This window comes from Batrachochytrium dendrobatidis (assembly GCF_000203795.2).
Source record: "Batrachochytrium dendrobatidis JAM81 unplaced genomic scaffold BATDEscaffold_8, whole genome shotgun sequence".
NCBI classification, from domain to species: domain Eukaryota; kingdom Fungi; phylum Chytridiomycota; class Chytridiomycetes; order Rhizophydiales; genus Batrachochytrium; species Batrachochytrium dendrobatidis.
In genome coordinates, this window is record NW_006281106.1 from 1,088,656 (window position 1) to 1,116,271 (window position 27,616).

Consider the following 27,616-nt stretch of genomic DNA (forward strand, 5'->3'; position numbering starts at 1 on the left):
CACGGTCACGTGAAGATTTCACTTTTACACTTTATTGGGCCATCATAGTCTTGATCAGATCTTCCAACGGCGCCAATTCTTTTTTTTCAATCAATGAAAACTCGTTTATAAAATAGACAAAATGCTTGAAACTAGTGTTCAGATGCGCATCTGCTTTTAGATCGACAAACTTTTGAAAGTGTGAATGGTATATGTGTGCATACACTCGAAAGAGTCGTTTGAGAATCGTCTTGATGCTCGATTGAAATGTCTTGGCAAATGGAACTCCAATCTTGGACGGGAATACTGTATCATCGTCCAGCAGAGACTGCACTAAAGTGTTTATGTGGTTTTATCAGCGTGTAGACTAAAATGAATTGGTTCAATAGTGCAGTGTTACTTACCCCATGTCATTAAATAATCCACATATTCTGGAGCAGATACCTTGACAGGTTTCTTGAACTGCACTCCGTCGCACCAATGGTATTCGAATTTAGGTCCAGCAGACATAATTGGACAGTCCTGGGGAGTACAAAACTCTGTAATGGTTCCATATAATAGGTTGATTTGGTTGAAAAAGTCGACAGTGTTGACTGCTAGCCATTCATTCAGATCTTCTCCTTGTGGAAGTTCAACTGCCAGTTTGAGATTGCCCGATCCAAGTGTAGCCTCTGCAAACTTTTTAAGCTCGGCCTGTTTGGAGCCCTCGGGAATACTCCGTTTAGGTTTAAATGTCTTGCTCTAATCATAGTAGTCAGTATATGGATGAGTTTTAGTGCTCAGAATGCATTCTGTATCCTGAATAAGCCTGTCAAATAACAAAGGTTTTGGACCACAAGCCCAACAATAAAAGATGTATCGAGTAGATTACATAAAATATGAACATTCAACAAGTGTTATGGCTGTTACAATCCAGCCTATGCTCCGTCAAGGACTGGACCAATGCGGTTTAGTGGGATACTAATGTATCTAGACCATTGTGTTTGACAAACAAGCATTTCAATAATACTCCACCACACTACTGTCTGATGGATAGCAATGCATATCTATTAGTAGACTTACATTATTTAGCCCAAAGAAACTCATTGGGAATGATTTACTTGAACAGGGGTAAACTCTAGAACAAAACAATAGTGAATAAATATCAACGACTGGGTCAACCATGTTGATTTACAGTCGCGTTCGTGTAAAATGAAACATTTGTAATGACTATTTTGCTCCAAAATAAACAATCGTTAACCATTCGTTGTTGTTATTTCTATTGAAACTATTATAATATCAGATATGTTTGAAATCTAGTTCAATATATCTCAGGAATGCAACGATTGGTTTTATGATAATCACCCAATGTTTCCATGATGATTACCGAGTGTTTGGAAAAGGAAAGTTGAAGGTTGAACCAATGCCAAGAATGTGGAATGTATTGGAACAGAGATGCAAGCATTTGCACTGTATTTTTGTACAAGAATGAGTTTATAAAACAATGTTTTTCAGTAAGATTGGTACTCATCAAACATGACTTTATTTTAGTGTAATGTTTCATTTTACGTGAATATGGCTGTAGTAAGAAAGCATAACCGTTTTTATTGCCAAGCAAAATAAAAAAAGTCGATGCAAGATGAATACGGCTGTAAATTGAATTTCAAACTGCAATTTAATCCCATCAATTTGAAATCAAATCTCCAATTGTAACATGACTGAACCATCTGTCACTAATTTCACTGCTGCCGTTGTTCCTGACTCTACTACTGCAGAGCCAGACACTCATGATGAAGCCCCGCACAAAGAGTCTGCTTATACTGACGCTGTTAATAAACGACTTCGCACACTAAGAAAGAAATTGGCAAGTGCTGGTCATAATGACAGCTTTACTATTCCATACAGTATTGTCTATATTATTAGTCTATTATCCAAAGAATTGCTAATTTCATTCAAATATGATTTATTGGCTCTATTCTTATATTGTCTATAAAACTGCTGCATTTGTACTGGACAGCGTTGAAGTATTACTGGATTACCAATACTAATCATTTGTAAATCTATGCTTTTTAGCTCAAAATAGTCAAGTATGAGCAGTCTAACCCAGACGACCTTAATCCAGATCAGCTTTTGTCTGTCCGACGTAAGCCCGAGATTGTGATAGCCATCAAGGAACTGGAGGATTTTAGTGCTCAAATCGCTGTTATAGACCACCAGGTAATGTAAAGCTATGCTTTAAATGTATCGAGGCTCTAGACTAGAGCTGCATTTCTAGTAAAACAGAATTGCTTGTTGGACATATGATCACTTTTTCAGACATTAGCAACCAACTCCGCCGGGCTGATGCTACCAATTGACTGTCCAAGCATATATGCACTTGGTCTTGTATTGAGTAGATCATCAGTTGGAACTAGTATTCTACTGGGAAAATTATAATTATATTCACAATTCCGTAATTGAAATTATCATTAGAATGCAGAACTATTGAAACAAAAGGAAGTCTTACAGTGCAAGGAAGTTGCTGTCCAGATTGCTGCTGCTGAAGTTGCCGCCAAGGTAAGCCGATTTTTGGCCAAATTGAAATGACCGAATTTTAATTTTGTTACGGACTATATAAACTGATTTGTTTGAACATCTGTTTTCGCTGCAATCAGTCTGTATTTGATAAACAGCTCGAATCATTCCTTTACAGCTGGTATGCATTAAATATTGCATTGCCTCAAACATCGACGATTTCTCTTTCTGCTCCAAAGATAGAGGCTCTCTTGTTGCTTAAAGCTGCTCTTGGTGGTCAAGGTGTTCCTTGTTCCGAGTAAGTTTTTTTCACTTTTTTTTTCTTTTAATGCCGTATTCACATGAGATGGATCGCTACTTTTATATCTTGCAATTACTATTTTGGTTTGGAATATACAGTGGTTAAATATCCATCATGTCTTGTTATTGAAGATTGACTGTTTCAATTGATACTCTCGACTTCAAAATATCAAACTATAGTTTGAACTGTGATGATCTTTTGGTAGTCATACACTGCACGATCACAACCATCCAGATATTGGGTTCAACTGTTGTGAATACTGCTTTAAACATTGGTTGTGTTGCTTGTAAAAAATGAGCACAAAAACCATTAAACTAGAACTCAGTCAACACACTATTGACCAGTAAATCTAATGTAGATTATCATGAAACTGGCTGTATACTTTTATTAGTGATCCATTTTACGTGAATATGGCTGTAATACCATCTTTAAATGTTTTTTATTACTAACTATTTATTAGAGTGTTTGCATATATTGAATCTGCCAAACTTCATGTCGAGGCTCTTGCTAAACAATCTGAATCTTTTTTTCCCCAGTCATCACTGACTTATGCAAGCCTTGGGAGCTTATTGAATGATTTGATATTTCCACCCCCACCTCCACAGTTTGGTACAACACTGATGGCAGATCTTGCGGATGATGTCAAGGAAGAGATAATTGCCGAGCCAGAACCCAGCCATGTAGATGAAAGTGCTTTGAAGAGACCTGGTTTAATCTCGCGAGGCAATAAGATAAGCATCAATTTTCTGGTTCCATCAGAAGTTTTGGGTAAGTCAATTTTGTTGTTTTCTATATATCGAGTCTTGTCGATAGGTTCAACAGAGTAGCATAATGATGTTTAACGATTAGTCTTCAAGACAACTATAATGGTTCCAAATTGCAATATTATCCTGAATGCTACTCTTGTCTTTTTGAAAGTTTTACCATTGTGTAATTTTGGATATGAAATAGTACTAACGATACGTTATCCTTGTGACTGGTATACATGCTATTGACTAGATAAAAAGCTAGAACAAGATGTACATTCTCAAGAGTTGATTCCCGAGTCTGATGCAGACAAAGTATCCAAGCACGACCCACTACTAAGCGTTGCTGCATCTGCAGCCGAGAGCGTTTCAGCACCCCAATTACCAACACAACCGCACTATACAGCGACGAAGCCGCCAACTGATGCCAAGACTGCAGTAGATGCACCTTTAAAAGCTCGTACTCACCGAGGAAATGGTCGTCGAGGTCGTGGTGGATCGAATCATGTCAAAGATGGTAATAACAAGCGTGATAATAAACCTCGAACAGCGTCTACAATGGCCAATGGGCCGACTGCCGAAAGCCAAACACTTTTTACCAAACGACGATCTCGTCATTTTGACAAGCCGAACATGACAGTTTCCATTCAACAAGTTCAAATTGATAAATAAAACTTTTATGACTAAACATCTTGAAATTGACTGCAGTGATGTGTATGAGTCACTTGGCTAATTGTTTAAAGCATTCGATTTTGAGGATTCAAGTTATAAACTTTCATTCTTAGTCAGACAGTAATTAGCAATATGCCTGACAGCATCTTACAGTCTTCAATAGCAATGACAACCTCTACGACATCAACCCATAAACCAGTCTCGTGCACTTCTACCGAGCCTTGTGTTGCTTCATCTTCTACCAACTCCACTTCCTTGTCTGCTATCGAACTCGATGCTCTCTGTAACAAGTTTGCATTGGGCGGTGTGCAAACTCCTAGTCTCAAGGTATTGACTGGCTTGGTTTCATTCAACCCAATCATTGAATTCATCTAATTCAAATCATGACCATTCAAATTAGTCGTTGTTACTTGGCGACTCGAATGATTCTGTAACTGCTTTGACTGATTTGATTCAGACTCGTTTGGATGCAAATATGGGTGAAACTCTCCTGGAACTCGGTCTTGAAGGTACTGCTTAACCAACTGTTGTCATAATTGTATATTATTTTGATCCAATCGCATGAATCTGGGATTTACATTCAATCCATTCATTGCTTATTGGTCCCAACACTTGCGTGTGCAATGGATTCATTACTGATTTTACTCGACTGTTTCCTGTATACCCCTGTTTTTGAACCAATTGAATACATTTATACTCGAATAGATGACGGGCTTTCTATGCAACTGTCTGCATCTGACTTTACTATTGCACTTGATCGTATCCGTCAATGTGCAGATACTCTAAACGCTGACACAACTGTCCTCTATAAACGTCGTTCAAGCTCGTTGCGAACATCTACCGAGTACAATGATGGCGACGCCGAGTATATTCTCTCGGCAAAGGTTGAGCAACTTACTATGACCGATGATACAGATTCAATTCCCCAATCTCATGGTCACTGTTATGGCCACGTTCTTATTCGCCAGCGTGCAGGCAAGGTACAAGATCTTATGGAACTTCGCATCTGCGTTGTTGGAAATGTAGATGCTGGAAAATCTACCCTTCTTGGCGTCCTGACTAAAGATGCGTTGGATGATGGACGTGGTAAAGCACGAGTTAATCTATTTCGTCATAAGCATGAAATCGAAAGTGGTCGTACAAGCTCAGTTGGAACTGAGATTATGGGTTATGATTCTATTGGACGGATTGTCACTCCCTCCATGTTGGGTAAACAACGATTGAACTGGAATGATATTTGTCTTGAAGCTTCCAAGGTATACTTTTTAAATGCTTGATCATGTCAAGCTAGTCTAGTTAAACGCACTATGGTTTCAATTAGGTCATTACATTTCTAGACCTTGCTGGTCACGAAAAATATTTGAAAACCACCGTGTTTGGCATGACAGGTTGCTCTCCTGATTATACCATGCTCATGTAAGCTATACATTGTTTTCAATCTAGTGTATAAAATCTGATGAGTATGTATTCACAGTTTATTTCTTCACTCGTACAAACGGTTGAATCCGTATTAGGGTGGGTGCCAATGCTGGGATTATTGGCATGACTAAAGGTAAAGCATATTGGAGGCTTTTGTTCAATGCAGCTGGTGTTCTAGCTACTCTTTTTTTTTAACTTATTTGAACTTGTATCGATGCATTCAGAGCATCTTGGCTTGGCTTTGGCATTACAAGTGCCAGTATATATTGTGATTACAAAAACTGACATGTGTCCAAAGAATGTTCTTGAAAGTACAATTAACCAACTGGTCAAGATTCTCAAGTCTCCTGGATGTCGCAAGATTCCCATGTTTATTCGAACCATAGGCGACGTTCTTATGACTTCTGCCAACTTTGTCAGTGAACGTGTATGTCCAATCTTTCAAGTCTCTAATGTTACTGGAAGCGGTTTAGATTTACTCAAAATGTTTCTCAATATCCTTCACTCTAATGGAAGCAACAAGTATGACGTCAAAGCACCATCCGAATTTCAAATCACCGAGACATTTTCAGTTCCAGGTGTTGGTACCGTTGTCAGCGGTACTGTGATTTCTGGAATTATTCATACTGGTGATTCTTTGATGCTTGGTCCAGATTTCCTAGGCCAATTTGTTCCCGTTACAGTAAAGAGTATTCAACGAAAAAGAGTGAATACACCTTGTGCTGCAGCAGGTCAAAGTGCTAGTTTTGGACTCAAAAAGGTAAAGCGATCTGGATTACGGAAAGGCATGATTATGATCAAGTATGTATATATCTAAAAGTTGGATATTTGGTAACGGAAATACGATAAATATTGATGCATTTGTTTTACTGGATGCTTATTATTTCATTACTAGCAAATCATTGAATCCCAAAGCAGTTATGGAGTTTGAGGCAAGTTTGCTTGATGGCATCTACTGCTTTAAATCTGATGTATATGAGTATTAAAGTTGGATTTTCAATTTGAAATACAGGCAGAAATTTTGATTTTGTATCACAGCACAACCATTGCATACAAATACCAAGCCATGCTGCATTGTGGTGGTGTGCGTCAAACAGCACGGATTGTTGGCATGGACAAACAGATTCTACGTACTGGTGATCGTGCTGTGGTTCGATTCAGGTATATTTGTTATGCACTGACGAGTTGAGTAAGGTTAGGCAGTAAGATGAACAGTGATGTCTGTGTTTTAGATTCATGCAATACCCAGAGTATCTCAAGCTTGGTGCCAAGTTGCTTTTCCGTGAAGGTATGCTGCTTGTATCAAGAATTTCATCAGTATCGATGTATTTTGAGATTGTGTTTAATCTTGTACTGTTTCAGGCCGAACCAAAGGAATTGGCAAAGTTCTTCGTGTGATTACCAATGAAGAGCTTAAACTTGAAGCAACGCGAGCACAATCTATCCAGTCAACTGACAATCCAGTTCCATTCAAACCCCGAAATGCCATCGAGACTGCTGTCTAACCGTATATTTTGGAACGAGTCGGGATTTTTTGTCCAAGTTCACAGCTCTCCTCTTAACTCGATGATTTGTGCTGGATCCTACTCGTTTTCAATCTTGAAGCTACATCAGTTGGTTGATTCTCATAAACTATGCTACTATGTTTTTGGTAGCATTTAGACCAATTTATTTTTTCCAGTTGTAGAGCCGACGTTTGGAGCCAAATGCGCTGATTTATTTTGAAAATAGTAAAATGAAAATACGAATGGTTCAGGTTATTTTGAGAATAGGTTTGAGTGATTGCAATGGAATAAAGTTGGATAGTCTACAAGACTATTACAACCATATTCACGTAAAATGGATCATTAATAAGAGTATACAGCCAGTTTCATGATAATCTACATTAGATTTACTGGTCAATAGTGTGTTGACTGAGTTCTAGTTTAATGGTTTTTGTGCTCATTTTTTACAAGCAACACAACCAATGTTTAAAGTAGTATTCACAACAGTTGAACCCAATATCTGGATGGTTGTGATTGTGCAGTGTATGACTACCAAAAGATCATCACAGTTCAAACTATAGTTTGATATTTTGAAGTTGAGAGTATCAATTGAAACAGTCAATCTCCAATAACAAGATACAATGGATATTTAACCATTTTATATTCCAAACCAAAATAGTAATTGCAAGATATAAAATTGCTTTATTTCATGAATACAACTGCGATTGGATTCATAGTGCACATTCATTATCAAGCAGTTTTCTGTGGTTGAATATGAAGAACAATGCTGCATGCTGTTCAACTCCATCTATTGTCACAGTAGACGATTCTAGTACTGTATGTTCCAACTGCGGTGTGGTTGCTGGCGAATGTTCTCTTCTTAGTGGAGCGGATGCAGAGTACATTGAAAACGGATCATTGCATAATGTCATGATGAATAATAGAAATGCCAATACGAATGACCATACAAATATGGCTTACAAGTCTACGTTGACTTATGGTTTCAAGGTTGGCAAGTGGTCCAATGGAGATGAGCAATTAGTAAGTACATTGAAGCAGTATTGAGTCTTGATTGTGACGATTACTGAATACAAACCTCGACTTTTATTGGTATTGTATTAGTCACACCTTTTTGGAGTTCTCAAAGGTGTTTTACAAGGACTTCAACTGCCCATGAGTCTTAAAGATCAAACTATGGCTTACTTCTCACTGGTTGCTGAAAGGCTTGAACTTACTTTGGGACCAAAAGCCAAAACTTGTTTATCAGTATGTCTTTATATTGTTCTTCAGCAATGCCGGATTGTTCGAACTCTATCCGAAGTATTGGTAGGCCAACGCACCTTGATTTATGTTATATACTCTGATGATGGAACAACTAACAAGTTTTCTAGTTTCAATTCAACATTTGCATTGATCGATTCTCGGCAATCTATTTTAAAATCACTGGAATTCTTGCTGTTCAATTGCCTGAAGCTGATATCAGAATCTTTCTTCCGCGGCTCTGTCTTGCTGTTTATCCTTTAGATTTGGCCAATCGGACTCGTCTTGAATCACTTGCGTCAACCGTTTTGAATATAGCCAAACACGCATGGCTTGATGTGGGACGTAAAGAGTCGTCTATTCAAGCATCTACAATTCTCGCAGCCTATGAAGCTATGAAATCAAACTCATGTTCATTGAGAATCGTCAATCTGGTGTCAAGTGCAGCGGGATGCAACCCTAATTTAGCCAAACTTCGACTCCGAGAGTTTAAACAGCATATACTAAAGTATGCACACCACATGCCATATTTTTCTCATGTTACAAAGTTTAATTTGCACAAGTATTTAATAGATATACTTGACAAGGCAAGCGATATCATTCAGGTAATAGATCATCCGATTTCTGAAGATGGTACGCAGAGGATTCAAGAGTGTACCAACACACATACAGCCATTTCATCCATTCACACCTCCACAGTTCAAGACGTGTCTGTAATGGATTCAACATTACATGTGTCAAACCCACAGACATTGGAATGTTTGGATGCATTATCGAATGAAACCTCGACTACACAAGCAGATCTGACATGTGCGAATGCCTCGTGTTCTAGCCCTTCTACACGGTTTAAACTTGATCCACAGTGCGATACAGAACAAACTGCCATAGTATCACGAGGATCTCGTAAACGCACTGCTGAAGATCTCGGTCCACCTTCATATATAAAAGCTGTCCATCAGCGTGCGAATATGACAGATCGAATTGAGCGGGCCAAAAGACGGATGCTCATGCAACCCGATAGAGATAGTGAACAGATGGATTCTTGTGTGGATCAAGTAGATCAACTTATTGAAGTACTTTTAAAAGAAGGAGTGCTTGAAGCAGATATTTTGAATTATCCAGTGAAACGAAATTCAATAGGAATGATGACTATGGGAGGAAGAGAGCTTGGTTCATTCAAAGAGTAATTCTACAAGACTGAACATGTTTGTATCCAAATTGAACAAGATTGAATAAAATACTTTTACACAAGTTGAGGTGGATGTTGGAGAGAGATCCTGCAGTGCTCATTGCACATGCAGTTGGATGGGTTTTAGACTGTTCAAGAGTGTGTATAGCAGCTGGTTACACTCGCACACAATCTGACTACAGTCTAATGCAGCCTTATAACACTCGGTGTAATACCACCAATCAGTCCATAGAAACAACTGGTTGTGAAATAGATAAACTCAAGGAAACCACTGGGTTTAAACGCAAGAACAGACAGAGTGTTACTACTGGATCGAATGGAGCAGCACAACTCCTTTGTCTGTTAGACTGTCATCGATCTCTGATTCAGTCTGCCATCACTCATCTCATTACCAACACTCAAATATTCCCACTTGCTGTAACTGCTGTATCAGATGTTACTGCTATTACTGCATCCTCCACTATTGATTTTGTTCAAATGGGTGAGCTGGCATCTATGGCTGTATCTTCTCGCTTTGCTGATCCTACCACTCTATCAACAGTCCAATCCATCACTCTTTCAACAAACTCCCATTCCATTGGTTTGGCTGATTTATTCAATATTCAAATCTCAAATCGAGATGGATCGCTGCCTGTTGTGCTGGATATTTGTGGTCATAAATACATTATTCCAGAGCATTCATGGTTTGTAATGTCTGACTTTTCATTCCTGTCTACACTATGTAAATGTAAGTTTTTATACATCACAAAAACTATTCAAACCCATTATAAAAGCTTATTATAGTTTGAATCTTTAGGTTTATTGGATCAACCCTTGCGATTCTCACTTGTGCTTATGGATCCTCCATGGGAAAATAAAAGTGTAAAAAGGTATTCATACTTGATTATCTAATGACATGTGCAAGTAAACCATTAAACAACTCACGTTTATTCAGAGCTAAACAGTATGCATCTATGGATTGCTATCGCCTTTCAAACATTCCGCTTGGACAATTGGTTTTACCCAATGGAATTGTTGCTGTATGGGTTACAAACAAGTCTAAAGTACGTGAAATGGTATTGAACAGACTTTTTCCAGCTTGGGGAGTAGAGTTTGTTACTGAATGGGTTTGGCTTAAAGTCACTCATCACGGCGACTTGGTCATTGATCTTGAAAGGTAAATGGATGATGGGAATATTTACAAGTAAGAGTACTTAAGCTTTTTTAAATCTAGTGCGCATCGCAAGCCGTTTGAAATATTGATTCTTGGTCGAAAGAAGCCATCCAGAGTATTGAAAGACTCTAGTCATACGGATCAAGAATTTAAAGTAGATCCCATTCCATCCAAAGTGATTGTGAGTGTTCCATCCAAACATCACTCACAGAAACCCTTTATCCATCATCTACTGGAGCAGTTTGTAACAACGCAAGCAAATGGAAAACTGGAATTATTTGGTAGAAACTTGTATCCAGGATGGCATTCTTGGGGAAATGAAGTAATAAAGTTTAATTCGCTCTAACGAATACTTTGTGAATGGCTCGAGTTTACATGTGCAGCGATGACCAAGAAATCCACATTCAAAGCCAAAGGAACTTTACTCATTCCATTCACATGCCACTACAGCAACCATTGAAGCATTCCATTGATACGAATTTGGTTGAGAATCCATCTGCTTGCATGCCTTGTGTTCCAGAAGTCCAGACTGAGCCTACTGACGCTTTTAAACTCGATTCTTCCACTACTGCAGGTGCCAAATCAAGCTCACCAAAGCTACAAGATTCGTCTATTGAGAATCAGTCGATTGAGCCAGAGCAATTGCCTGCAGTACAACCAGAATTGGCATTGCCCACCCATTCGCCTTTGGATCCTAAAACAGAAGCAGTATTATCTGCAGAGTCTGTTGCCATTCCAGATTCTCAGCAGCAGGAACAGGAACACAACGACATTTACATCCTCAAGCCGTTGTTGTGGAAAGATACCAAAACTGGAGAGAAAAAGAGACTGTGCATCATCACTCAAAATAACAATGGTCCTTGTCCTCTCATATCTCTATGTAATGTGCTGATCCTGCGAGGTGATATTATCATTCATTCAGACTTGACCACCATTCGCAACGAACGACTACTAGAGTTGCTGGGTGATTACTTGCTGCGTAGGTCTGCACGGGACTCATCTACTTCTAGAACATCAGAACAACTCACATTTGAGCACACCATGGATGACATTCTTGTTGCAATCCCAATGCTGCAGTTTGGTCTTGATGTGAATGTTCATTTCAATTCTGTTTTGGGGTTTGAACTGACATCTGCCTTGTGTCTGTTTGACATGTTTGGTATAAGACTTGTCCATGGATGGGTGTGCGATCCTGACGAGCAGCCTGCCTACACTATTGTCGCTCAAAAATACAAAAGCTACAATCGTGCTGTTGAAACTATTATAGCGGGCGATACTGCTGGAGTGACCTTGGCTGAACTACACAATTCTGAAGAAATGCGATCTTCTACTCTTCCCGGAAATGAACCAATGCTTTTGGAGTTGACTCGACGTTGTGCAGATCTTGAAACCATGGTCACCGATGGTCTTACTTGTTCGCAGTTTCTATCCGCAAACGCAACACAATTGACACATTATGGACTACAATTGATTGAAGCAACAATCGCACCCGGTGAACTTTGTGTGTTTTTCAGAAATAACCACTTTTCAACCATGTACAAGCATCCCGAACAAGGCTTATTTGTGTTGATGACCGATCAAGGATTTGCTAAAGAAACTGGTATTGTTTGGGAAAGTATGGCAAGGGTTGATGGAAATACAGAATTTCTAGATGAGTTATTTCAAATCTATCGACCTGGCTCGTCTGTAAACTTGCCTCTTGGCAATTTCTCGACAGATATGGCTTCATTTCCCTCTGATGATCGCGAGTAAGTCAATGCTATTGGACGTGTGGTTTAAATACTACTTGTGGTATCTCACCACAAAACCGGTATACTGTGTCTGAAAAACTAATGCAGATTATACTTGTTATGGATCACTATTCTTCAATCTTATTAGTCATGCTCTTGCCTTGTCATTGCAACACGAAGAAGAATGCCGTCACCGAGAGTTTGTTCAGCAGCAAAGCTTAATGGCAACTGCGTCGTCAGCCTCGGACAATAATCAGAATTCAAATTCTAGACCCTCGCAGCGTCCACATGGAGCTAGAGAACACTATCAAAAACAATCCCAAAAAAGCAATTGCATTGTACAATAGTGCCATTTCAAAACATTTTACACTCATAAATGGTTTTCAACTCATTATTTACTGTAGCTTTTATTTAATTATGTATCCTAACTGTATGATTTTTACGATAGCTTATAACAGTCTTCAAGCATAATAGAAATAGTTCACACCTTTAACCCATTGATGATTTACTCTTGGATGTCACTGATTATTTTTTAAATTATCTTTGATTGCTGATTGAAAATTGTCAGGGCTTGCTGTAGCGATAAGATCTTCTGAAAGTGATTTGACTGTGAGGGATGTAGGTGGAAGGGATGATAATGCTACTTTTGAACTATGTATCAAAAAGGATATTTCAATGAAAACAAGTCATTAGATTCAAACATACAATTTCAAAACAACTCGTTGTTTAAACAAGTATGCATACCCTCCCAAAATTTGTGATTGCGAAGCACAAGGCTGAGCCGATGTTCGTTGATGATTAGTGCTTCCTCCGCTTGTAGATGTGGAGATTGTCGTCCCACCAGGCTGAAGCTGAGTAATTCCTAACAATTTTTGGTGGGCCCTATATAAAGTAGTGGTGTAACATGAGCATATTTCAAGCATTCCATTCAGTTATTATACATAAAATCATCCGTCACATGTCAATCAAAACTCGACTCACCAATATTCTCTGTTTTTCTGCAAACGATTCAAGATATTTGGAATAGGTTGAAACTTGTCTAGAGCATCAAATAGTGGCATAACGACGTAGTCAATAAATCCAACTTGCGAACTTGGAATATTGACATTATCACGATCCATATATGGTGATACGGGCAAGCACAGTTTCTTTTCCATATCCCCTTGACGATAAAACTCTTCCGAAATCAGTCTACACCAACTCTCATACAATTGCATGTCTTTGGATGGGTTGGATACATCCGAACACTTCATCATAATTTTGTAAAGAAGCATACGATCCTCGCGAGTTTCGTACGGATCAAACGTCTCCGAACTAGCAACTTTAGCTTTAAACATTGACAACAAAGTAAAATGTTGGGTTAAATCTGTAGCCAATACCAAGTCAACTACAATTTCCCTAATGGCTTTGAAATCAGATTTGCTCAGATGAGACAAAAAGTTGTTTTCGGGTTGTAGAAGCACATTAAATGAAGATGCCACATGATGATTTTCTAATACAGATTTGTCGTTGTAAAGAAGCGCTTTTTGATCGTTGGTATTGACGAGAAAATTGTTGGTGAATCCTGGGTGATCATGGTCGTGGATGATGGCCGCCAAATACATGGAAAATACTTCAACATCCGAAGTAATCTGTTTGATTTTTTCATCATTTGCAAGAAAAGACATGCAGTGTAGAACGTCTGTGGCATGGATAGCGTTATGATAAGGAAGGTCCTCATGATATCCGCGTTCAATGGTGCGAATAAACGATCGAAATTTGTCGCGAGGAACAGAAAATGCTTCAAATAAATTAGATGTGGTGAACAGATGATGTGCAAGAACAATCAACGTGTTGTGTTGAGTCAACTGTGTGAGATCAAAAATTGGCCAATTGTATTCAACACACCGGGAAAGAAGTGGAGCAATGCCTTCAATAATGGGTGGATAGGCTGCACCGAGATCTTCAACCAATTCAATCTTGGTGGGTAACTTTTCTTCAAATCTCATCATTCCAACTTGAATGGATGGCTCTGTTTCTTCTGCAATGTTTTTAGGCAAGGATAGTTGCTCTATAATGGGTACTTCGGCTTTGTTTGAAATCTCTGCTGCCAGTGATACCTTTCCTCTTGCTTCGGACTTGGCACGACCACGTCGTCGTCGCGCAGCAATTTCTGAAAACAACCAGGCCTAGTTTCAAATCAAATGTCAGTATCTACATGTTCATCAATCAGGCATAATTGATACTAGCCCAACATGTTTTAGTCAACTCATACCTCTTGTTCGTTGTCCAACGAATCGCCAATAGTTCCTTCAAGATCAGGTGTCAGTAAATTTGACGAACTCAGTAGCGCCAAAACTTGGCCCAAAGCCATCAAATGTTGTGAGCTCAGCACAGGATCGGCCATAACGGATCGAATCACCATAACACTGCGTTCAAGTGGAGAGTCTAGACTACCAGCCTTTTTATTATATGACTTGGCAAGCAATTTCAACTGATTGGTTAATTTTGCATTGTTTTTCTTCATCTCTTTGGACATGAGAAACTGCATCCGATGAAAATATTCTGTTTCGTAGGATACAAGCGTGATGATCAATCCGGTTATAACTAAACATGCCATGGCAATACCGTACGATCTTCCCGTAGCATGCAAAACGTCCTTGTGCAAAAAAAGCTGAGGAATATTGATTATAATCCAAAGAAATATAATCCACCAGATTGATATGACTGCATAGATGAAACGGATACGAAGCGTGTAAAACCCAAGAAGAAGAATCATGTTCATGATGAGTGTCGGTTGCATAAAGGAGACACCGTATTCAATTATATAGTAGCGAATACCAACGCCAACAAGTGTCATGAATGATAGGCTCACGGTTGAAATCATATCGTTGTACTCTGTGAAATAAGTACTGGTAAAGAAGTTGGATACAACGATTCCAATTACATAAGGAACCAAAACTGTTACAGCCCAAAATGCGATATCAAATCCAAGAATATACGAAGAGCATATCATGTCTGGGTTGCATGTAAAACTATTCAATAGTCAATGCAAGAATTTCAATTGTATACCAAAAAACAAAAGTTTAAAAAATGTAATGTGTCCGCCCAAGAGCAGTCGTACATTGCCGACTTTTAAATGTAAATTGATAAACTTACCAGTACCATCCAGCAGGACAAAACAATGCGATAATATCAGGCGTAATAGAGCCCTTGACACTAGGTGAGTAATTGGCAGTCCAATAGGCCGAATCAAAAGTATTTTGAATAAAAAAGTACAGGTACAGCAAGGTCAAAATCGCAAAGAGAGCGTGCTGAGTGCGTTGCCATCTAATAAGATTATATTTAACAAAGTAGCGTCCAAATTCCATTTCCAAGTCGGGTTGTTTAAAGGTCAGATAAGTAGGTCGTAGCATGGCTCTGTTGGTAGCTATAATAGAGGAGAGTGTGGTTGTATTACTACGTGGTGCTGCTGTGTGTGATTTGATGACATCTGATCCACCAAACCCGCTCTCGCCTGAATATACAGCCATTTAAAAACAAGTTAGTGGGGTGTAGAAACTAGGACTGAAGATACATAGACTGGGAAAATGGTTATTTTGAAATAATGTACTTTTGCTTCCAAAAGATGCATTTTTGTATTAAACACCTGGACTATTTAGTCACGGTGAATAGTCGAATGAATCCAAACGCCTAAACCATCTAGAACATTACATTCTGGCATGAGGTAATTTGGTACAGTCCGGCACATATACTGTTTGTTTAGGCGAATACAGTCTTTTAGAATCAATGTACGACATACTTTGAAATTGAAAAGTTGTTTTTTTCATTGCAGTGATTTCTGGCCGAGCCTGCAAAGCAGGCACGTAGAAACGCCCAAATCTATGACCGTCTATGGTCGCGATTGATGTTTTACGGACGCGTCTGACCGACATTTATGGTTGAATGACAACAGATGAGTAAGATTAGCCAAAGATATTCGAGCAGGTCACATCAACTCGACAATAAAGTATAGAAAAGCATGTATAAAGCAAAGAGCAATACAAACTATGACTAACAATAGGTAGGAGGGTCCAGGCTTAATTTCCAAATTGGACAAATGACAAGTTGGCGTTGGATTCAAGTCCTGCTCTCCAGTGCTTGTATACAGCCTTGCCAATTCAAATTTTAACCCTTGGGACAAAAACAGTCAATGTCTTTGCAAGAACTCTACTCGAAACTATTTAGATAATTATTCTAAGCTGACAAGATGTATAGCAATAGTAAAGGAAGCGCCAGGACTCCTGATGTTGCCTTCACCTTGCTCTATGGTTTTAGTGAGAGAATTACAGTAGCGCGACCTCTAATTGCTCTGGATAAGGAAAACTTTGTAAATATTAGCTGAACAATATGAAATGCAAAACGTGACGCTAGACAAATTCACTCCAAGCAATGGCTACACAAGTACAAAACTTGTGTTTTTGAAATGCACAAGGCTGGATATTTATAAATCAAACTGCTTCAATTTATTTCCGGATTTACAAACAACTGAACGGACTAGAAATAAGGTGTTGTGTAGTTTTTTTGGAATGTCACGCAGTGAATCGGGGATAGACTCGATCGGATTATCAAATGAAGATGCACGAGTTGTTGGACTCCAAACTATTGACGCATGAAATCGAGGATTCTACAGTTTCCAAAAAAACATCAAAACAGTTGCTATCAGTTTTTGAAATTACTTGCCAAAACAAGCTTAAGCTCAAAAACTAATCCAAACCATTACATGACACATTTCACAGAAATATCATTCAATACCTTGTAGAATGGCGGTTGATGGAATGCTGTCAGCGCCAGATCTACGCATTGAACCAACTCAAGTAGCTTGTATAACATGCAATTGTAGTCATGATAGTATAATATTAGTCGAGTGTTTTTGCAAGTTGAGTTTTTAATAATAGTTCGACTTACTTCCTCATGCCCATGTCCAATGTCCATGCCAACGAAACTACGAGTTTGCTCGTCATTCACATAGCTTGAAACACCATTAAACGACACTGTGAATCTAAACATGAAGAGTTTAGATCTAAAACTCAGTGACGGCAGTACTCGATCAGAGTGTACACAAGTAAATACCTAGACTGTAATCCAATCTGTTGTTCTAGCAGAGCCATAAATCGATCAATTTGAAATACTTTTAAATATGCTGTTTGACAAAGACTGACATGCAATCCAAGAGAGTCATTGGAATCTAATTGGATATGAGAATGCCAGGATGGAAACTGGGTTGTTGCTTGCTTGATCCAATCTTTTAATTCAGCTTGCAAGTCTTCCTGTAATTCAACTGGATGGTATCAATTCATAATGAGTCTAGACTAGATATTCAAGACAAGCCATTCACATACTTGGTATGTATATATACGTTGCCCAGTTTCCTTCAATGTGAGCAACCGTTCGCACAGGCACTGGAGCATTTGGTTTATCAACGATTGATGCTTTAGATACAGTCGTTTGTATAGCGTTTGGTTTTAAACGATCGGTATTCAGTGAATTGGATTTCTTTTTGTTTCCCAATGGCCATGTTGATCCTGTAGATGGCGACTGATGGCGATGCGTATCTTTAGGCATATGAATTCAAATGCTAGAATAGTAATACTGTTTTATTCGCAAATGACTGAATCGAGATTGACAATATTTTGTTGGTCAAGACGCTCAACAATCGCCCATACATTCATTACAGCCGTATTCACGTAAAATGAACTACCAAAGTCAAACTATATGATAAACAGTCTCATATTTGGTATCAATCTTACTAGACAATAACGTGTCCTTTGAACTCTTTAATTGACTGGTTTTGATGCTCATTCTTGTACAGAAATACTGAGCGAATGCTTACATTTCTGTTCCAGTATATTCCACATTCTTGACATTGGTTCAATCTCCAACTTTCCTTTCCTTCAAACATTGGGTGACTGGCATGTAAAGTTGCATTCCTGAAGCGTGCGATCGTTGCTTTTTGAACTAGAGCGCAAACGTATCTGATGTTAGAATACAACAAAGTCTCTATAAAAATCATCAGTATCTAGTAGTAAAACAACAAACATGTAACCATTGCCTACTTCAAAGCAAAATAGAGTTATTGCAAGATAAATACAGAAAGTATTTCATTTTACGTGAATACATTCATTGAATAGAATCAATCTTTTATACAAGATACCGTTTCTCCTGGTTGGGAGAGTGATTGCAGTCGTTTTTCTGCTTCGATCCAGAAACTTTTTAAAAACTCGATATCCTGACATATCCGACAAAACTCTGCCAGTAATGCATCTGGACTATTTCGACTGGTTGCACCACTTCCGCTCGTGTTGCTGTTTCCTGCAAGAAACACTCGATTTTCCGCCCACATAAATTTGCCTTCTTCACAGAGTTGTACTAGTGCTACACCACTGCGATGAACGTATTGTGTTCGGAGATAAGGCAATGGAGTAAACGAGCAAAGTATCTTGTCTTTTGGGAAAAGCAAATCAGATTCAATATCAAGCACAAAATTTTGACTACGAACTAGCTCAGCCTCAAACCACATGGGAGGAACATCTATATCTAATCCAAGTCGGGATATCACTTCAGAAAGTTTAGGCGGCATTAACGATAATGGTACTAATATGACTGACTGGAAAGGATTATCGTCTGAAAACATTTGCGGCTGATTGATTTGGAAAATTAAAAGCAAGTTTTAGTCACATCAAGGCATCGGTTGGAACAGTTGCATTATACAGATTAAACATTGGTATTTAGGGTTGATAAAACGCATAGTGTGGATTGAAAAAGTACCTGTTCCATGGGTGCCTCTACCAATTTTAGAGAGCATTTTTCGGCAATGCGTCCCCAACTGCGCAGCATGTCCTCAATAAGTCTGGGTGTACATACGAGCCAGTGCAGCTGAATATGGTAGCAGTTTTTGGGATTATGCGTCGTGTCATAGTGAAGAACTGCCCGTTCCTGGCGAGTAGATTTACGTTGCGGGTCCATATCTATATTGATCTGTCTGGATATACAAAACTGATCTGGTGGAGCGGGTGAGGGTATTGATGCATGACTTACCAAGGGTGAGACCAAAATGGATTGCTGTTGGGCCAGCACCGATCCAGCTTGTATAGATGAGAGTGATGAAGCAGCAATAGATTCAATGGTAGGCAGTCCACCACTCAAGTCTATACTTGATGTTTTGGCGACTGCTACATTGCCTTTGCCGGTTCCAAACCATCCTGATTGGCTTAGTATCTTTTCATGCAATGCTTCGTTATCAAAACCCTTTCCAACATTGTAAAAGTAAAATCCATCCATAAACTTGTGCTTTCGATACGCGTGCTGGATGACACCGTTTTCAAGAAGATAGTTGCCAAACTGAACCGCTTCGTCGCGGGTATTGATATCGAGAAAACACCGCACAAGCCAATCTACAAACTCGCTACCAACACACACTCGTTCAAAACGAGTAAAATGCCAGCGTCTATCTTTAAACGAAGGTCCATTTGATTGCTGCATTGCTATAGCAATCTCTGAAAGCGAGCATGATCTGTTGAGACGCTCTGTCAACGATATGGGTATGGACGTCATGGACATGAAAGATGACAGTGCAGAGACTGAAGTCCGGCGGCGGTTGGATGCCACATCTGTCAATACAGTATCGCCTGCTCGAGAAAGCTCGCTCTTGACAAATGCAGAGGCATCAAATGAAGTGTGTTGAACTTGAATACTCCGTGTTGTCTTGCCATTTGATACAGTTTCGGAAGGTGGAACCCATCGTACTTTTTCCAAAGCATCAATAAATTTATTGAATGCTGCAATTCGTACTTCCTCTTCATCGAGTGTATCATTATTTGCGCTCATTAAAATACTCGACGTCACAAGTGTTTCGGTAGGAATCAGTAGAAACCGCGTTCGCCAGTATCGAAGTGCATCAGTCATTTTTTCCTGATATCCGGCAACCAAGTGATCAAGATAATTCCAATTATACGTTGCAAGAGAAGGATACGTGAAACTAGCAGTTCTGAGTTCATATCCTGACCGATGCTTGGACCAAATGGCACAGGGATAGGTAATACCTTCGGTATTGTATCCAATCTTTCGAATATATCGCTTGATCTCAACATTATTTCCCAATGCATCATAAAATAGACGGTGAACATGATCGCCAAGACTGACATAGTATGGCGTGGTGGTTGAAAATGTAAACGTAGGCTGGTATACGTGTTGATACGATGAAGTTGCAGATCTATGTGGCGACCAGCTTGCTCGAGATCGAGGTCCTCCAGTCATTTGAGCATTGGTCAAGGCTAACCGTTTGCAAATCAAAACCAAAAATAGTAGATTAGTATTGCTTATCAAAGCTTTAATTTAAAAATAAGTAAAAGTTACCATTGACAGCACCTACACGGGATGCTGGTGCAGGAGTGCCAGGAAATTTTTGTGGCCCATCTTGAACTGTAGATACAACCAGTTGAAACCCCTGCGCTAACCGTTGACTAATCAGCTCAATCAGTAAATTTTCCACTTTTTTGTTTTGCTGCTCATCAGTGCTTGAATGAAAGTTGATATCCTCAGCAGGCAAGACAGTATATGTGTACTCTTGATACAACTCCAATATCTCATCTGGAGATGGGAAAAACTCTGTCGTGAGAGGCATACACGCTGGTCTGCACAATGGCTTCCAATTAGTCCAAGCAACATCTCTGGCTTTCATTACTGATTTGGGGAAAATATGCTCCCACCGCCTTGCTTGGCTACTTGCACGAATCACATTTTTGATTGGATTGCATGGATTCACATAGTTTTGCCGCATAGTTTGTCGATTGGTAAAATGAATGCTTCTACCAGGAGATATCTTGGAAAAGTGTTTACTGTTGTCAAACACGGGCGAATTGATCTCTTTGTAGGATCCAGATCCAGAATAACTACTCCGGGCACCACTTACATAACCCATAGTCTTATCTCCTGTAGCACTCGTTCCAGTGTAATTTGCATGGCCTAACTGATTATGTGGACGAATTTGAATGGGTTGAAGATCTACTATTGACAAGTGTGTAAATTCCGGTATAGCATGATTAGATTCTCGATTTCCGCCTCGATTAACCCGCTCTAGCATATGCTTATCAAAATTGCGACCATATTCACGATCTTTAAGACTACCAGACAATCTCATTGTACGATCCCTCGACTCCAAACGAGATGATGGACCATGTGAAAAATGTATGGGCGTCATCGGTGCCAAAGAAGTTGTTGCTCTTGAATTTCGTGTCAAACTCATGCGTTGAACCATCGAGCCAGAGTGAGGTTGATGTCTAGAATCGTACAGAGCATCTGTGCCATTTCCCACGCCCGTTTCATGTGCAGTTTCAATATTAATATTACGAGAACCAGATTGACTAAAATCACCATTGGGGTCTGGACTGAGTCGACTTCTCAGGCCTTGTTGCGATCGCATATCCGTAAACGAAAATAGCGATGCATTTTGAGAATTAGTTGGAAAATTTGAACGATGCTGGTTCTGCTGCGGTTGGGTTTGAGTTGAGGTTGGAGTGGTCATTGCAGAATTAGCGGCATCATGGTGCTCAACAAACAAACCAGCATCATATTGTGCAAAATCAAAAGATTCTAATGTAGAAATGGATATCCCGACATCCTTGGGGCTATTCATGTCGCCATTTTGGTGAATGGCAAGTCCATCAAAATGTTGATCTAGATATGGAACGTTGATTTTGGTTTCGACTTGCTCAACGAATCCCATCATTTGCACTTCATACATTCTGCATCGTGACACAAATGATGCGTCGCCAGATCGTAACAAACTCGTTTGTTTAGGTTTGCTTCTATTCCAAAAACTGCAATCTACCCAATTTGGAACCGTATAAAATGATCCAAGCCGACCCCCAAGAATCGAATCTTCATCACTGTAGAGAGGATCCCATACTTCTGGTTTACGTTCAGAACCACACGATCTGCCAAAATAGGCAGGCTCGGAATTAAACCGGTCGGATCGAGCTGCACTGCCGCTTGTGTGTATAGATCGCTGATCAGTGTCAAGATCATTTGGATTCGCTGTATGACTATTTCGACTTCCGACAAACGAAGAAGGTGAAACTCGTGAGGGGCAAGCTGCTGTCATGGGTGTCAAGTGATTGCTAGGATTTACACTCGAGACAGCCTCATATGACGCAAATTGAAACAGTGGTACGGTATATAATGGAGGCTTTGCAAGACACACCAAATCTAACCCAATGCCATTATCCACCATACGCTGCCAAGTAAGGCGACACAACCGCTTGTCTACCTCAAAGTACCCTGTTCCAGGTGTGACAACAACAATTGAGAGACCAGTTCGCATAAGATCGCGATCCACGTAATGTTTGTCAAATGGATTTAGTGCTAGATTGATTGCCTCGAGAATATTGCCTTCTGATGCCAAGGAATTTGTGCCTGAAAACATTGTAGTACCAGAAGCATCTTTTTGTTCAAGTACATCTCTTTGAAACCGGACAAACTCTTTTTTCAGCGGTATAAGCAGTTGAGACCAATCTGTATAAGTTTCCCGATCAACCACCACACGGTAGTAATCGCGGCATGGTTGACCATCGGCGCTATAGTAAATTGGCACAGACTGCTCCTTTGACTTCAAATCAAACGCTGCAATGTCTACTTGATGAATACGAGCAAACAATACAATTGACACGACATGGTTGGCACCTATTTCTTTCCACCGAGCAAAAAGTTCTGGTAAAAAGCCATGAACACACTTTTCAAAATACAATTCGCCGTCTTCGTCAAATTCCCACATTTCTCTGCTCATTTGAATAAATATAAAGTATTTGGCTGTTTCCGATCTAAAAATTGTTTTTGTGGAGTCGCTAACATAGCAACATTTTGCCTAGAATGATGAAATTATGAGCAGTAGAATTTATCGAGATTGAGTGTGAGACTGTTGTTGGAGTAGTGTAGTCTGCATGTATATAGATCTTACCGATCCACCATTGATGATGATATCTTTGACCTGTCCTCTGATGCCAAGTGTCAACACCTGTTTTCCATAATACAATGCAGTTCCAGTCAAAGACATCTTGAGCCGCCACATGTCAGTTCGTCCAATATACTGATCACGAAAAGTGACTTCTACAAACGATGCTGTGACTGATTCCTTGTCTACCTGAAATCAAACAATCCACAACCATAAAGTGCATTTTTGTTAAAATAATTCAAGCAATAGTCATTGTCTTGAAACCAGTGAGTGATTGTTTACCTTGCGAGCAACAACATTTGTTCTTGCATTTAATTCAAATAATGTTGCAATGTGTTGTGCAACTGAAATCTACAAAGTGCATTTACAAGCGTATTAGAATAAATCAAATCTAGCTGAAAATAGTATTGCTGATATGGGAAATACATTGCAGTGTTTTTGAGATCTTTTGTTCAAGCACTTTCCTGTAGTTGTGGTTGTTTGGCAACCAATTCCTGATCAATCGCACTGACTTGCAGAATCAATCGATTCTACATATCAAAATAAAAACCAGTTAATGTTTGCTATACAAACCCAGTCAAAATAAATTTGAAAATATATATTCAAGATCTTGCTTTGAGTAATATATCCTGAAATTCCAAGTTATTGCTTTGTGGAAATGAAGTTTCTGAAGATACGTTAGAATCGGTGTATTTCTGAGCTAGTTGTGAAGTACCTAATCCTTCTAAACTCTTGTTACGAGTGTTTGAACTACCAGAAACATTGGAAGATGGTTGTGTAGTACCAGATGTCTGCTCAGCTGGATAAATCTCAAACAGGTCGCCCAGCTGGACACCAGGAAACCAGATTGGATTGATGACCACATCAAGATGAGAGTATCGTTCATCATGCACCCACAGATTCAATATCTGCGCATTTTCAGTAGTTGATATTCTTTGCATAGCGTATTTCAAATCCTGGAATCAAATAGCAGGTCTGAGTATCTAGACACTGGAAGATCCCAATGACAAGTTGAAGAATCTACAAATCCAAATTCTTTGAAGGAAACTTTTCAAAACCATTTTGAACCGTATCAATCTACTCATGACATCTGCTACAACCATTGCACAGGTTTCTAACCAAACTCTTACGCTAACAGTGGAAGATGGCAATATTTATGTTCTTGCTATGCATAACAAGGAGAACCGATTTGACATTCCGTTTATGACTGCAATTGATGCCGTGTTGGATTATATTATTGCAACCCATCCTGATAAAGAGCCAGGAGCACTTGTTACTTACTGTATGTGCAATGAAAACTCTGTTGTTTAGTGGTGAATTTGAGCATCATTGGTCGAGTGATTCTGACATCTTGATTCCTTGTTGATTTAGCGATGCATGATAAGATATACAGTAATGGGTTGAGACTGGACATTGCTATGAAGGTTGGATATCAATATTTTTACCAGTATGAGCGTTTGCTGAATAAGCTGCTCACATTTAAACTCCCGACTGTCGCTGGTATGTTTTAATTCATTTTTGTAGTCGATCTGTTCAGCTTAATTTGTAATCTAAACACCAAGTTTATATTGGCTTATGGATTGATTGCTGAGTAGCTATTACTGGACATGCATTTGCTGGAGGATTGGTAAGTATTGAATGTTAGAATAAGAAATGCTTGATAGTTGTGCATCTAACAGAGTTTCAGATGTTTGCGTTGGCGCATGATTACCGAGTGATGAGATCTGATCGTGGATTTCTATGTATGAACGAAGTGGATATGCCAGGTCCGCTCTCTCCTGGCATGACATCCATCATTGCTACAAAAGTTCCCAATGCAGTTACATTAAGAAACATTCTTCTTCAAGCCCATCGATTTTCTGCAGACGATGCTTTAAAGAATCAGATGGTGGATCTGGTAGCTCCATCCTCACGGGAGACAGTCGCAGTTGCAAAAGATCTTGCTCGGAAATGGAGTTCCAAAGCACTTGCTGGCGATGTGTATACATATCTAAAGACTCAAATGTATATTACAACCTCGACACACTTGCAGTCAGAGAAGCTTGGGTTTATTGAAGGGTTTGGTTCACCCAAGTCGAAACTGTAAGACACTAAAATGACATTCTGAGCTAGAATGCAGCTTATCGACAGTTATGGTTTTATTCTCAATATTTCAAGAATAAATTAAAAATAGGGTTTGAAATGACCACTTCAAAGTTTGATGTTCATTACTGAAAAAATGATAAAATAGAATGAGAGTTGAAGCAATCAATTGTCAGTCAATGCATTCCAACTCGTGCCATTCAAGCAATAAACTACTTTAATCTGAGACTCTTGAGTAGAATGAATCCACCCACTGCAAGTAATCCGACTGTTATAGATACGAGCATGGTTGGTGACAGATAACCATCTTCCGATGTGCGTTTTTTGGCATCATTTTCTGCAGCTGATTTAGAAGATGAACGCGATCCAGAATACAATGCAGCATGTTCTGCAGACAATGATTTGGGTGAAGCGGTTGGCTTCATGGGAGCTGTAGAGGATGACGATGGGGTAGCAGTACGTGGTGTTACAGTATGTGGTGCAGACTTGGTAGCAGAAGATCTGGTCTGTGCTTTGACAGGAGCAGGAGATGATGGTTGGGGGATCGCTGCAGCTTTGGTAGCCACTTGTGCATAAGACAGTGGAGCCTTGATGGTATTGGACTTGGTACTCGTTTGTGTCGACGGGACTGGAGTTACAGGCATAGGAATTGGAGTTACAGGCATGGTGATTGCCCAACCTTCTGCAGGAAAGTATTCTGGATGAATCAACGACGCCCTTATCCATTCATACTCTTCGTTGTCAGGATGCATAGCATCATGTTCACATACATAACCCTGGTTAAACATATCCGCAACCTGCAATCGCTTAAAAGCGATTGGTTTGGTTTGTGGTGTCGACTTGGAGTGAGCGATTGCTGCACTAGTGTTTTTGCTTTCTCCATTTCTGCCAGACACTTCTTGGCCAGAACTTTTATCTGTCTTGGTATGACCACTGGTATGACTGCTGGTATGACCATTGGTTGTCGTGGTAGATGCTGTGTCTAAAGTCAAAAACATTCATGATTAACCAAGACATTACATTAAAGAGTAGCTTAATTCAGTCCAAAGTATGAACAAGACTAATCCATGCCTACTGCAGTTGGTTGAGTCTATTCATAATAGTAGTTGAATCTTTAAATGATGGACATTCATCGATATTATAGTTTAATTGTTGATGGATAGGAACCAAACACAATATGCGATTGCCATGAATGGCTTTCCTTTGGCTCATCAACCTTTTCAAGCCTATTCATGATACCTCACCTTGTTTAGGCTGTTCCTTGGCTACGGCTTTTCGACCATTCGTGTCTTTAAATGAAGATGGTTGTCGTTTGTCTAGAGCAACCATGATATAATCAAAAAATAGGTTAGGTTGAAACATTGATTCAAGAATGCTTCAATACGATCTGTCCTTTGCGAAAGGGCCACATTGCCAAGTGTGCAGGGACTCGCCCTGCCATAGATGCGTAGTGCTTCCACCACAACCAATAGCCATTCTTACCCGTGGGCTTCTGCTGGTCTCTCTCCAGCTCCAGTGGCTTATCTCCTACACCTATGCTGGCATTTGGGTCTGCACTCTTTGAAGGGGATACGCTGCGATCGGCTTTACGGCTTTGACGAGCCTCGTCGCTGTTGCTCATGGGCTGCAGATGATCCTTTGCATGCTTTTTGTGCTGCACGTCCTTTTGTTTACCATTAAAGCTACGATGGTTTTGCTAGTATAAATGATTCAACAGATCAAAAAAGTCGAGTGGTTGCAGTCGATTGTTGGAGTGAATCGAGTGTTAGTCTGCGTGTGCAATATTCACCAACACACTCAAGCTTTTGCAGTTCCTACTGCAATATGCATTCAATCCATCTCTTGCATCAATCCAAGTGTGCGTGGTTTCAGCTATCGATTTAAATATGGATAGAGCACTCTGAACTACCAAATCATTGAGCATTCCAGCTAGTAAAAAATGCTGGGTATTTTTTCTAGGTAGTATCATGATTAAAATTGCAATTGTTGGCTTGTTTTTGCATACCTTTGGAGTCGTTGCCGCACTAGAGTTGGCGCTATTCTTGAGATCTTTCTTTGACTTGATTGCTGTTTCGTTGGTCATGGTTTCAATATTCGATTGTAATGCAACACTATCAGCAGTAAGAGGTTGAGAAAACAAGG

The 27,616-nt window shown here is 39.5% G+C and overlaps 11 protein-coding genes across 11 annotated transcripts; 6 read left to right on the top strand and 5 right to left on the bottom strand.

Moving 5' to 3' along the window:
* Window positions 1-31: 31 nt before the first annotated feature.
* Window positions 32-1,065, bottom strand: BATDEDRAFT_30301 (uncharacterized protein; the record flags this gene model as incomplete). The annotated part of the gene is made up of 3 exons (XM_006679893.1): window positions 32-312; window positions 384-720; window positions 1,042-1,065. 3 exons carry the CDS (start codon window positions 1,063-1,065, stop codon window positions 32-34), a joined length of 642 nt encoding a protein of 213 aa, XP_006679956.1.
* A 607-nt stretch (window positions 1,066-1,672) lies between these two features.
* Window positions 1,673-4,191, top strand: BATDEDRAFT_26026 (uncharacterized protein; the record flags this gene model as incomplete). Its single annotated transcript, XM_006679867.1, has 6 exons — window positions 1,673-1,862; window positions 2,042-2,175; window positions 2,431-2,514; window positions 2,613-2,770; window positions 3,234-3,541; window positions 3,773-4,191. The coding sequence occupies 6 exons, from the start codon at window positions 1,673-1,675 to the stop codon at window positions 4,189-4,191; spliced, it is 1,293 nt and encodes a 430-aa protein (XP_006679930.1).
* Window positions 4,192-5,090: 899 nt separating this feature from the next.
* On the top strand, window positions 5,091-7,375 carry BATDEDRAFT_20060 (uncharacterized protein; the record flags this gene model as incomplete). The annotated part of the gene is made up of 8 exons (XM_006679777.1): window positions 5,091-5,447; window positions 5,513-5,607; window positions 5,706-5,743; window positions 5,835-6,411; window positions 6,506-6,542; window positions 6,623-6,771; window positions 6,843-6,898; window positions 6,973-7,375. 8 exons carry the CDS (start codon window positions 5,091-5,093, stop codon window positions 7,113-7,115), a joined length of 1,452 nt encoding a protein of 483 aa, XP_006679840.1. The 3' UTR covers window positions 7,116-7,375.
* A 493-nt stretch (window positions 7,376-7,868) lies between these two features.
* On the top strand, window positions 7,869-9,541 carry BATDEDRAFT_89947 (uncharacterized protein; the record flags this gene model as incomplete). Its single annotated transcript, XM_006680039.1, has 3 exons — window positions 7,869-8,135; window positions 8,217-8,420; window positions 8,486-9,541. 3 exons carry the CDS (start codon window positions 7,869-7,871, stop codon window positions 9,539-9,541), a joined length of 1,527 nt encoding a protein of 508 aa, XP_006680102.1.
* An 821-nt stretch (window positions 9,542-10,362) lies between these two features.
* BATDEDRAFT_12305 (uncharacterized protein) lies at window positions 10,363-11,042 on the top strand (the record flags this gene model as incomplete). The annotated part of the gene is made up of 3 exons (XM_006679728.1): window positions 10,363-10,412; window positions 10,478-10,699; window positions 10,757-11,042. Coding segments are annotated over 3 exons (558 nt in total), but the record flags the coding sequence as incomplete, so codon positions are not given.
* A 92-nt stretch (window positions 11,043-11,134) lies between these two features.
* On the top strand, window positions 11,135-12,816 carry BATDEDRAFT_89658 (uncharacterized protein; the record flags this gene model as incomplete). The annotated part of the gene is made up of 2 exons (XM_006680040.1): window positions 11,135-12,444; window positions 12,575-12,816. The coding sequence occupies 2 exons, from the start codon at window positions 11,135-11,137 to the stop codon at window positions 12,771-12,773; spliced, it is 1,509 nt and encodes a 502-aa protein (XP_006680103.1). The 3' UTR covers window positions 12,774-12,816.
* Window positions 12,817-13,403: 587 nt separating this feature from the next.
* BATDEDRAFT_12474 (uncharacterized protein) lies at window positions 13,404-14,030 on the bottom strand (the record flags this gene model as incomplete). Its single annotated transcript, XM_006679748.1, has 1 exon — window positions 13,404-14,030. The coding sequence occupies one exon, from the start codon at window positions 14,028-14,030 to the stop codon at window positions 13,404-13,406; it is 627 nt and encodes a 208-aa protein (XP_006679811.1).
* A 2,858-nt stretch (window positions 14,031-16,888) lies between these two features.
* BATDEDRAFT_26031 (uncharacterized protein) lies at window positions 16,889-18,009 on the bottom strand (the record flags this gene model as incomplete). The annotated part of the gene is made up of 5 exons (XM_006679868.1): window positions 16,889-17,071; window positions 17,200-17,265; window positions 17,353-17,446; window positions 17,518-17,725; window positions 17,787-18,009. The coding sequence occupies 5 exons, from the start codon at window positions 18,007-18,009 to the stop codon at window positions 16,889-16,891; spliced, it is 774 nt and encodes a 257-aa protein (XP_006679931.1).
* Window positions 18,010-18,577: 568 nt separating this feature from the next.
* BATDEDRAFT_26032 (GTPase-activating protein IML1) lies at window positions 18,578-24,333 on the bottom strand (the record flags this gene model as incomplete). Its single annotated transcript, XM_006679869.1, has 7 exons — window positions 18,578-19,084; window positions 19,213-20,717; window positions 20,800-23,305; window positions 23,399-23,581; window positions 23,675-23,743; window positions 23,905-23,922; window positions 24,070-24,333. The coding sequence occupies 7 exons, from the start codon at window positions 24,331-24,333 to the stop codon at window positions 18,578-18,580; spliced, it is 5,052 nt and encodes a 1,683-aa protein (XP_006679932.1).
* Window positions 24,334-24,451: 118 nt separating this feature from the next.
* Window positions 24,452-25,584, top strand: BATDEDRAFT_31993 (uncharacterized protein). Its single transcript, XM_006679896.1, has 4 exons — window positions 24,452-24,674; window positions 24,764-24,892; window positions 24,988-25,019; window positions 25,080-25,584. The coding sequence occupies exons 1-4, from the start codon at window positions 24,560-24,562 to the stop codon at window positions 25,476-25,478; spliced, it is 675 nt and encodes a 224-aa protein (XP_006679959.1). The 5' UTR covers window positions 24,452-24,559; the 3' UTR covers window positions 25,479-25,584.
* A 102-nt stretch (window positions 25,585-25,686) lies between these two features.
* BATDEDRAFT_26034 (uncharacterized protein) lies at window positions 25,687-27,557 on the bottom strand (the record flags this gene model as incomplete). Its single annotated transcript, XM_006679870.1, has 4 exons — window positions 25,687-26,456; window positions 26,719-26,790; window positions 26,957-27,170; window positions 27,480-27,557. The coding sequence occupies 4 exons, from the start codon at window positions 27,555-27,557 to the stop codon at window positions 25,687-25,689; spliced, it is 1,134 nt and encodes a 377-aa protein (XP_006679933.1).
* Window positions 27,558-27,616: the final 59 nt, after the last annotated feature.

Bases quoted from the DNA above. Each gene is read 5' to 3' on its own strand.
- BATDEDRAFT_31993 (XM_006679896.1), top strand. From the start codon at position 24,560: ATGCATAACAAGGAGAACCGATTTGACATTCCGTTTATGACTGCAATT. The intron at 24,893-24,987 runs GTATGTTTTAAT...ATTGCTGAGTAG, and splicing joins TAAACTCCCGACTGTCGCTG to CTATTACTGGACATGCATTT. The intron at 25,020-25,079 runs GTAAGTATTGAA...ACAGAGTTTCAG, and splicing joins ATGCATTTGCTGGAGGATTG to ATGTTTGCGTTGGCGCATGA.